General features: G+C 45.2%; 1 protein-coding gene across 2 annotated transcripts in view; it reads right to left on the bottom strand.

The window, feature by feature from the left end:
- Positions 1-4,045: 4,045 nt before the first annotated feature.
- LOC311581315 (uncharacterized protein) overlaps positions 4,046-10,382 on the bottom strand; it is a 32,917-nt gene continuing 26,580 nt past the window's right edge. For both annotated transcript variants that reach the window (XM_084753430.1, XM_084753431.1), the window contains 3 exons: positions 8,454-8,560; positions 5,748-5,860; positions 4,046-4,478 (listed from right to left, as the gene is read on the bottom strand). In XM_084753430.1, coding sequence (XP_084609556.1) covers positions 4,467-4,478; positions 5,748-5,860; positions 8,454-8,560 — 232 coding nt within the window. In that variant the 3' untranslated portion in view covers positions 4,046-4,466. The remainder of the gene's footprint in view (positions 4,479-5,747; positions 5,861-8,453; positions 8,561-10,382) is intronic.

Here is a 10,382-nt window from a genome sequence, read left to right as displayed (position 1 = left end):
AAGATCCAGCTCATGCCCCAGAGTCTCTTGGAGTGAAAGCTCAGGGGAACAGTGTTTTAAAAGGTGAAAACCACAAAGACCACCACTCACTTTAAAGTCAGATGACAGAGCAACCTCGAAACATTCATTTCTGGCCGAACATGGTGATTATTTCAGCTATAACATGAAAATTATTTTTGATTTATTCCTTTTTTAGTTGTTTTAATTGACAGTAATTATTTTGGCTAATATATCTGGACCATGGTCAAGGCCACAGAAATCTCAAATGTGTTGACAAGGTAGGTGTGACCATTGTGGGGATGGAGGTGACCAGGTAGAAGGCTGAGGACTGTCTACACAAATGGAGTCGGGACATGATGGTGTTTCCTCGGCCACTTTACTTCCTCAGCAGGGCAGTCTGTATTCCTTCGTTCAGAACATTGAAGAGGTGCTAGGTTTGTTTTAGAGACTTTTCTTTGATGCAAACATGTTTAAGCCCTTCAGGAAAACCCTATTCCCATCACAGGTGAATGTTTACACTGTTTATTTCTTTGATCTTCAGTCCTTCACGACACTCATCCTTATGAAGACAGTCTTTCCTGTGGTTGACGAGGAAAAGCTCTCCAGGCTTTCTTAAAATCAGTCTGTGGCGGCTTGTGAATTACACAGACAAGTTAGCAAGAGAAAAGGCAGATTTTTATTTGTAGAAGAAGAAGGAGAAGGAGAAGGAGAAGGAGAAGAAGAAGAAGAAGAAGAAGAAGAAGAAGAAGAAGAAGAAGAAGAAGAAGAAGAAGAAGAAGAAGAAGAAGAAGAAGAAGAAGAAGAAGAAGAAGAAGAAGAAGAAGAAGAAGAAAAGACAGGGCTGGAGAGATGGCTCAGAGGTTAAGAGCACTGGCTGTTCTACCAAAGGTCTTGAGTTCAATTCCCAGCAACCACATGGTGGCTCACAATCATCCGTAATAAGATGTGATGCCCTCTTCTGGCATGTAGGCACACATGCAGGCATAGTAGTGTATAAATAATAAATATTAAAAAAAAAAAAAGACAAAAGGCAGCCTGGATTTGGAGTTTGTACACCAGGTAAATGAGGGAAAGGGAGATTTTTAAAAAGGTGTGTGTGTGTGTGTGTGTGTGTGTGTGTGTGTGTGTGTAAATTTGCCTTCTGTTTCTAAGACAAAAGCAACTTAGGGAGGAAATGATTTGTTTGGCTTATATATGTAGATCACAGTCCTTCACAGAGGGAAGCCAAGGCAGTAAAGAACTCAGGATGGGAAGGAACCTGGAAACAGGAAGTGAAGCAGAGAACACGAGGAACGCTGCTACCTGGCTTGTGCCCCATGGCTTGCTTAGCCTGATTCCTTATGCAACCATAGAACCACCTGCCGGGGGTCAGCACCTCCATAGTGGGCTGGGTTTTCCCACATCAGTGGTTAATCAAAACTTGACGACAGACTTGCCTACAGATCAGTGGAAGCATTTTTACCAATTTAGGTTCCCTCTCCAAGATGACCCTAGTTTTGTGTCAAGTAGACCAAAACTAAGCACGGCAGGGTACTATAGGAAATTGACTATTAGGAAAGCTAAGTGGATTCCCATTGTTAGGTCAAAGCTGGGTCAAGTCTCATTTAGTATCTGCGGCTTCCCCTGGCACTTCTCACCCCGCCCCTACCCTAAACCTCTCCCTCCCAGGGGCTGGGCTCACTTCCCCTGTAATTCAGCCCAGGCTGCCCCTCTCGCTGGCTGGCGCTGGCTGGCGCTGGCTGGCGCTGGCGGCTCCTCTCTGGTTCTCCTTTCTCTCCTCTCCTCTCATGGTCTGGTTTAGTTAGCCTGCCATGTTCAGCCTGGGTTCTTCCTTCTTCCTGCTATCTTCCTTATATCTTCAATAAAAATCTTCTTTATACTTTCGGGGTAGTCAAGTCCTCCTCTTTTTATTTAATTTTTCTTTTTCTTTCTTTCTTTCTTTTTCTTTTTCTTTTTTTTTTTTTGGTTTTTCAAGACAGGGTTTCTCTGTGTAGCCTTGGCTGTCCTGGACTCACTTTGTAGACCAGGCTGGCCTCGAACTCACAGTGATCCCCCTGCTTCTGCCTCCCTGAGTGCTGGGATTAAAGGTATGTGTCACCACGCCTGGCTCAGTTATTTCTTTCTTTCTTTTTTGGTTTTTTTCGAGACAAGATTTCTCTGTGTTAGCCTTGGCTTTCCTAGACTCACTTTGTAGACCAGGCTGGCCTCGAACTCACAGCAATCCGCCTGCCTCTGCCTCCCGAGTGCTGGGATTAAAGGCGTGCGCCACCACGCCCGGCAGTTATTTCTTTTTGTAGTTTACAAAAGGACAAATCAAGATACAGTGAGCTTAACTGACTTGCACCGCTGAAAACCAGAAGGCTTTTCATAGAAAATTCTGGTTGCTCCAATGGCTTCTCAGCTGTACCATACTGTGAGGACATAGAAAACTCATTTAATCCTAATTATCATCCATAAACCATACCTCTTCCATTTTTTATGAGCTATCTGGCATTGGAGCAAGGGTTTGTGTAGTGATTCTAAGTGTCCTCATTTGGAAAATATTCTAATTCTTAGGGTGCTGTCCGTTAGGAAGTTGTGCCAGCTTGTCTTTCTGACAAAATGGCTACCAGAAGGAACTCTAGAAAGAAAAGGTGGGGAACGCAGGGCAGCCAGAGCCAGGCTAGCTGGGCACTGGGGTCCCCAGTCAGGAGTAGGGAAGTGAACGCTGGTGCTCAGTTCTTTCTCCTTTTTATTCAGTCTGAGACGCCAGCCAATGGGATGGCGCCACAGGCGTTTTGGGGTGGGTCTTCCTGCTTGGGTTAAGCTTCTTTGGAAACACTTAGGCCCTGCTGGAAGGACCCTGCTGTTTGAGGTTGCAGCCATTCTGAGCTCAGCCTTAGGTGTAGGATTCCCCCTCCCCAGCATGGCCTCCGGCTCTCTGCCTGACTCCATCTGGAGAGTGTCTTTAGACATAGATGCCCCTAACCACATTTGATATATGGTTCTTGACACAGCTCCCTGCTAGCTCTCCCCACCCTGTTCCAATAGGATAATTAGGTACTTCATTGCCCTTCATATGATAGGAGCGTGCTGCCAAAAATGAGCATCCTGAAAGTGCCTGGTTTCAACCCAATTATGAACACCTATCTCGGAAGCCCCTACCCACTCCCCAAGGGCTGTATAGTCTTTGTTCTCCCTGAGAGAAGTTGAACTAGCTCCTGAAGTGGTTCCCGGAGTGTTTGACCTCTGTCGTGCTTCCAGCCTTCCAGGCCCGGAGTCTTCTGCTCCCCCTGCCGTGGGGGGCTGGTGGCCAACAGCCCCCCAGGGAAGAGGAGAACACACAAACAAATCCAAAGGTGTGTCTCCCACATGGTTCCAAACCGCAGCAAATTAACAGTTAATAATAATCGCAGAAACGGTCAGTCTCTAAACATTCTTTTTGTTTGTTTGTTTTGTTTTTTTTCGAGACAGGGTTTCTCTGTGTAGCCTTGGCTGTCTTGGACTCACTTTGTAGACAAGGCTGGCCTCGAACTCACGGCGATCCGCCTGCTTCTGCCTCCCGAGTGCTGGGATTAAAGGCGTGTGCCACCATGCCCAGCTCTCTAGACATTCTTACCGGTCATGTTTATAGTCATGTTTATGTCTGTTTAAAGTAAAGAGCAAAACTTTCTTCACATTGTTTTTCATGCACAAAAGAAAAAAAACTCAAGAATTTTCTTCCCCTCTCCATCCCTCTTTCTCTCTTTACTGAGATCTACTTGTAAAATCCACATTTAAAATTTTTTATTTATTTATTTATTTATTTATTTATTTATTTATTTATTTATTTTGAGATAGAGTCTCACCATATAATGCTGGCTAGCCTGGAGCTCACTCTACAGATGAGACTAGCCTTAAAGTTACTGCGATCCTCCTGCCTCTGACTCCTGGATGTTGCTGGTATTATGTCGGGCTATTTGTGGTTGTCATGTGTTGCTGGGTCCTTAGGGCTATACATCTGCTGCCTCGTTAAAAAAATAAAAATAGAAATAGAAACAGAAATTGGTAAAGGAAAATGGGTTTATTTACTGTTTGGCCAAACTGAGGAGAGAACCATTGCCTGCTCCTCTCTGCCCGCTCTGTGCCAGTGCTACAGTTCGGAAGATTTGGGGAAGCAGAAGTCAGGAGAGGACCCTGGGATGCAACCTCTTCCACTGCACCCAGGATCCCATCACCCTCCCCAGCATGCAGGTTGACTTATCATTTATACAGTATTCTGCCTGGATGTACACCTGCACACCACAAGAGGGCACCGGCTCTCATTGTAGATGGTTGTGAGACGGCACCACATGGTCGCTGGGAATTGAATTCAGGACCTTTGGAAGAACAGCCAATGTACCTAACCGCTGAGCCATCTCTCCAAGCCCCGAAAAGTCTCTTTTTAGCTATGTCTGTCTAGACATGAAAATAGGTGATATCCACTGGGGGGAAAATGGCATCTGTATTCAGTTTTTTACCTGTGGAAATAATGAACAGGAAGCCATGAGTTTAAAAAGTAGTAAATGAGCCGGGTGTGGTGGCGCACACCTTTAATCCCAGCACTTGGGAGGCAGAGGCAAGTGGATCAATGTGAGTTTGAGGCCAGCCTGGTCTACAAAGTGAGTCCAGGACAGCCAACGCTATACGGAGAAACCCTATCTTGAAAAACAAAACAAAAACCCAACAAAACAAAAGTAATAAATGGCAGTGGTGGCACATGCCTTTAATCCAGCAGAGGCAGATGGAGCTCTGTAAGTTCAAGACCAGCCTGGTGTGGCATTGGTGGTATAGTAGTGAGCACAGCTGCCTTCCAAGACCAGCCTGTTCTACAGATCGAGTCCTAGGACAGCCAAGGCTGCACAGTAAAAACCCTGTCTCAAAAAATAAAATAAAATAAATTAAAAAAATAAAAAAAGCAACAGAAGACTTGCTTTTTTCCACCTTGACAGGATCTCATGTAGTCAGGCTAGCCTGAAGCTTGCTCCATTAGCAGAGGCTCAAATTGATTAGGATGATGGTATGAGCCACCATGTATAACCTGTTTCAGGTAGAAATAATTGTGCTTTTAAAACGCATAAGGAAACCAGGCATGGTGGCGCACGCCTTTAATCCCAGCACTCAGGAGGCAGAAGCAGGCGGATCGCTGTGAGTTCGAGGCCAGTCTGGTCTACAGAGCGAGTCCAGGACAGCCAAGGCTACACAGAGAAACCCTGTCTCAAAAAAAAAAAAAGTTATAATACGAACACAAACCTACACAGTGGAGACTATTTACTCACTGAATGGTAGTAATGGTGCTGGTATTTTAGCAATCAGCAGTCTGGGTTTTAAAATGCATACCTTTTAATTTTCATATCAAAACTCGTCCTTTATCTAGTACTTATAACCAGTTCATTCCGTATCATGTTTTCTTCCTGTGCCATTAAATATTTTCCCCATTCTATGCAAATCATCATTTCCCAAGAGGCAGCATCGGCGCCTACAGGCAGAGATGAGGCTCCTTGTAGGTCTGCGGAGACCTGCAGGGACACGCTTCTGGCAGGGAAGAGGGCTTGAAGCCGGAGGCAGTTTTCACAAATTTTTGAGAGAGATGATGATGTTGTCTTACTGCTTGCCTCTTGATTAAGCCGTTTAGGGGGAGGATGACCTAGCCTCTATAAACTCTGGCGCCGAAGGCACCCCTATCGCCACTCCTCATGCAGCGCCCCCTGGTGGCTGCTACTCAACCACAGAGACGTTAAAGAATTCACCTTTTTCTTCTTTTTACGGGTCGTTTTAGATTTCTTGCTAAGTTTCCAAATAGATCTGAAGGTGTCCGAAGAAATCCGGGGAGTGACTGTAATTCTTATGGGTGGTAGTTTACCTGAGCAGAGAGAACATACGTATGGATGAACAGAACGGCTCACACTGTGTAGGGGTGCTCTCAGGTTTAGGGTTCGGCAGGAGTTCCATCGTTAGAGTTGGCTTATGAACTCCCTGCTAAAGTCTGCCGTGATGGTACTAGTCTGGAATCCTTGGATTCCGGAGGAGGAGGCAGGAGGACTAACTTCAGTTACTTATATACATACAATACAATACATACATACATACATACATACATACGTAGCCAGCTATATAGACACTGTCTCAAATAAATCAAATCACAGCCAGAGGAAGAGGAGAAGATGGGGGAGAGATAAAGGCAAAGCAAATAAGTTAGTCTGATTTCTTCATGAAAGAATTAGAAACTTTCTTGTTGATTTGCAAATGATATGAACACAGAAAACACTAGAAGAACATTAGTGGATTTTGGAGGGTTTTGTTTTGTTTTTTAATATAATCAGTGATATTTCTAATGGCTCGTACGGTTTAAAACGATGCCTTTAAGGCCAAACTGCAAATGCGTCACCCTGTGAATTCCAAGCAGCCTATCCTTTTTTTGAGGACTTTTCACTGGTGTTCAAACTAGCAACCTAATTAAAGTGCTCCATCAGAAACAGCCGGTGATGATTCCAGCTCAGGAAATAAGCGCATTAAGGTTACTCGTGATGCGCACTTAGACTGCATTTCAGAAACGCTGAGTTCTCGAGCCGCAGATTGCCTCTTAACGCTGTTTAAATGAGGACTTGCATTTTCAGGTGGGCCACTCCAGAGTCAGCCTCTCCCTTATGTAGATTGGGCCATTTACTAAGCAGGCCAGGCATTTTCCAACCCAGGTACTTATTCCTGTGGAAGTCATTTCCCGTCAAGTCCCCCCTCCCCCTCTCCCCTCCCCTCCTCTCCCCCCTCCCCTCCCCTCCCCCGCCCCGCCCTCCCCGGAGACTAGTCTCTTTACTCGCCCCGCAGCAATGGTGAGGGGAGTGCCTGCTTCCCAGTAATGGGTTTCTGCTGCCAGGTAGAGCAAGAAGTGACTGCGCCCCAGGAAAAAGCAAAGCAGTCATTACCCGCCTTTTGCTCCCTGCACTTAAAGTTAGGCTTAACAGAAAAATCCCGTGGAACTTCATCTCAGCTCTAATGGAACAAGAAGTGGGTGTTCTGCTTCTCTAAAAGAAAAGGATAACTGAAAAAAAAAATCTTAGAATCATTTAATTGCTCATTAAAAGATGCATGGCTTTAGTTTGAAATAGAGCAACGCAGCAGACCACAATCACCCTGTAATTCTCTTTAAAACACCGCCGACAAAGGGAAAACCCGCAACCTCCGACCGTTTTTGCTATCACGATGAGGACAAGATGGCGCCACCGGCGGTGAATGCTCCCCACTCGACCTTCCCCCAGAACAGAGCCCTTCTCACTCTTCTCAACACTGAATTTCATTTTCAAATATGTCCATTTAAGAATCTGTGGCAGCAGCCGGGTGTGGTGGCGCGCACGCCTTTAATCCCAGCACTCGGGAGGCAAAGGCAGGCGGATCGCTGTGAGTTCGAGGCCAGCCTGGTCTACAAAGTGAGTCCAGGACAGCCAAGGCTACACAGAGAAACCCTGTCTCAAACAAACAAACAAACAAACAAAACAAAAAAAAAATCTGTGGCAGCAGTAAAAGCAGCGGTCACCAGCTCTGGTCATGCATACTAAAAGAGAGGCCAGGGCTGGTCACCGTTAATTGAACTGGAGTCTCTCAATTTCAAAGGGCAACATGGCCATAGACACTCAGTACCACTTGCCAGTTAGAGCCAAACCCTCTTGAATGATTTTGAGGTACACTGTGGTCTGTGTTCTCTCTCTCTCTCTCTCTCTCCATGTTATCCTTATGTAGCCCAGGTTGGCCTCAGATGTGAAGGGCTCCTGTCTCACTCTCCAACACCCAGCCCAGCTGTGGTCTTAGGATGCTGGCCACTTCTCCGGACAAATCACGTTAGGTTAGGTCGAGAGGAGAACAGAGAACAGGAGAAAACTTTCTTGAAGAATAAGAAAGGGAAGAGAAACAGCAAAATCAATAGAGAAAAACTTGTAAAAACAACAATCAAAAGCCGGGCATGGTGGCGCTCGCCTTTAATCCCAGCATTCAGGAGGCAGAGGCAGGTGGATCTCTGTGAGTTCAAGGCCAGCCTGGTCTACAAAGTGAGTTCAGGACAGCCAAGACTACACAGAGAAACCCTGTCTCAAAAAACAAAACAAAAAACAAACAAAAAACAACAATCAAAACAACCAAAACCAGACAGCTTGGGAGGAAGCATCTGGAAGCTCCAGCTACTTCAGAGGCTCAAGGTAGGAGACAACTGCCTGGACACTAGCCTAGAAATATATATATATATCAACAACAACAAAAAAAAACCTCACTACTCCAAGGGCCAAAGGGCACACACAACATTGTAAACATTCTTGAGCTCTGTAAAGCCTCCTGCCACGTTGACACGATGACCCTGCTTATTGAACTGTTTAGATTTGTTATTTAAACACAAACAAACAAACAAACAAGCCAATGGGGCACTTTTGACGAGGTCAGGGCTTGGGGACGAGAGGCTGAAACTTCTTCACCTGTCTTCCTGGCTCTCAGTGCTTCCAAGATGTCAGCTGCAGCCTTTTCTCCCAGGTGGTTGTTTCCAAGGTCAACTTCCCTTAAGTGAGTGGAGTATTTGATCAGGCTGTATAGAGAAAAATGAAAGAAAGCAAAATGGCTTGCACGGCTCATGGTCCCCCGGAAAAGGCAACCCGGAATTTCGGAGAATGACCTTTCTTCTCCAGCTCTCCCTCCCCACCACTTGATGCAATGATCATCCGACTTGGCACTGGAGGCATGCTGAGTCCCGCTTGCCCTGGATGAACCTCTCTGCTTTGGAATATTCTGCTTCGCTTAGGGACGCCAATTCAAGCATTTACTACCGTGAATCAATCTTTCTTTCTTTCTTTTAAGATTTATTTATTTATTATGTATACAGTGCTCTGCCTGCTTGTACCCCAGGCCAGAAGAGGGCATTAGATCACATTACAGATGGTTGTGAGCCACCATGTGGTTGCTGGGAATTGAACTTAGGTCCCTTGGCACAGCAGTCAGTGCTCTTAACCACTGAGCCATCTCTCCAGCCCATGCCGTGAATCTTTCATTCATTCATTTATTTTTAAGAAAAGTTACATGTAAGACTTCTTAGTCATTTATTTGACATACTAAAAATGATCAAGCCCTTGTCAATCTCTCTCCTGATACACAACTCTTATCTGGCGATATTAGTTCTATTTACTTATTTATTAAATTTCATGTGCATTGGTGTTTTGCCTGCATGTATGTCTGTGTGAGAATGTCAGATTCCCTGGAGGTGGAGTTAGATTCATGAGCAGCCACATAGGTGCTGGGAATTGAACTCCGGTCCTCTGGAAGAGCAGCCAATGCTCTCAACCACTAAGACATCTCTAGTCCTTTTTTTTTTTTTTTTTTTTTTTTTTTGGCTGGGCCTCTCTATATAGCCCTAGATGTCCTAAAACTTGCTATTGCAGACCAGGCTGGCCTTAAACTCATAGAAATCCACCTGCCTCTGCTTCCCAAGTGCTGGGATTAAAGGTATGCCAGCATGCCAGGTTTATGGCAACATTATAAACAAACAAATATTTTCACATAAAGAAAGGCAAGCCTGAGAATAGAGATCTTAAAATCAGATGAATTTAGCTTTGTGAAAACAAAAGCCATTGTATTTTCCTCCCACCCAAGAACTCTAGGCTTGCCCTCCCCCCCCCATTCCTAACTTTAGCAGAGACTGGGGATGCGCAGGGTGCTGTGGCATTGCATTTTCTTGATCTCTTGGTGGGCTATTGAAAATTTCTGGCCTGGCGGGGCTAGAGAGATGACTCAGGGGTTAAGAGCACTGACTGCTCTTGCAAAGGTCCTGAGTTCAATTCCTAGCAACCAATGGTGGCTCATAACCATATAAAATGAGATCTGGTGTCCTCTTCTGGCATTGAGGTGTACATGCAGGTAAAACACTGTATATGTAATAAATCTTTAAAAAAGAAAGAAAGAAAGAAAGAAGAAAAGAAAAAATCCCAGCACTCAGGAGGCAGAGGCAGGCAGATCGCTGTGAGTTCGAGGACAGCCTGGTCTACAGAGTGAGTCCAGGCCAGCCAAGGCTACACAGAGAAACCCTGTCTCGAAAAAACAAAACCAAAACCAAAACCAAAACACAAACAAAAAGCTGTGCAGCTTAGCTGAATTAAGAACTCTTACTGTTCCCTGTTGGCATAGGGTAATTGTTTAATTCAAAATGCCAATTTCTGTACCCCCCCCCCCAATCTGGTGGCAAGCCTTGTTCTGAGAATTTCCTGTCTAAATGTTGTGTAAACTGTGCTCCCCAATTGTCCACTCTAATATGTCAATAAAGCAGCTTAGAGCCAGTTGATGAGCAAGGGAGAGAGTAGGGCTGGACTTCCTGCCAGCCAGGGGAGGGAGGCGGAGTTAGAAGAAGAAGTCAGGGATTA

Source organism: Acomys minous (assembly GCF_964271855.1).
Source record: "Acomys minous genome assembly, chromosome: 13".
NCBI classification, from domain to species: Eukaryota; Metazoa; Chordata; class Mammalia; order Rodentia; family Muridae; genus Acomys; species Acomys minous.
This window is presented reverse-complemented; position numbering and strand designations above follow the sequence as displayed.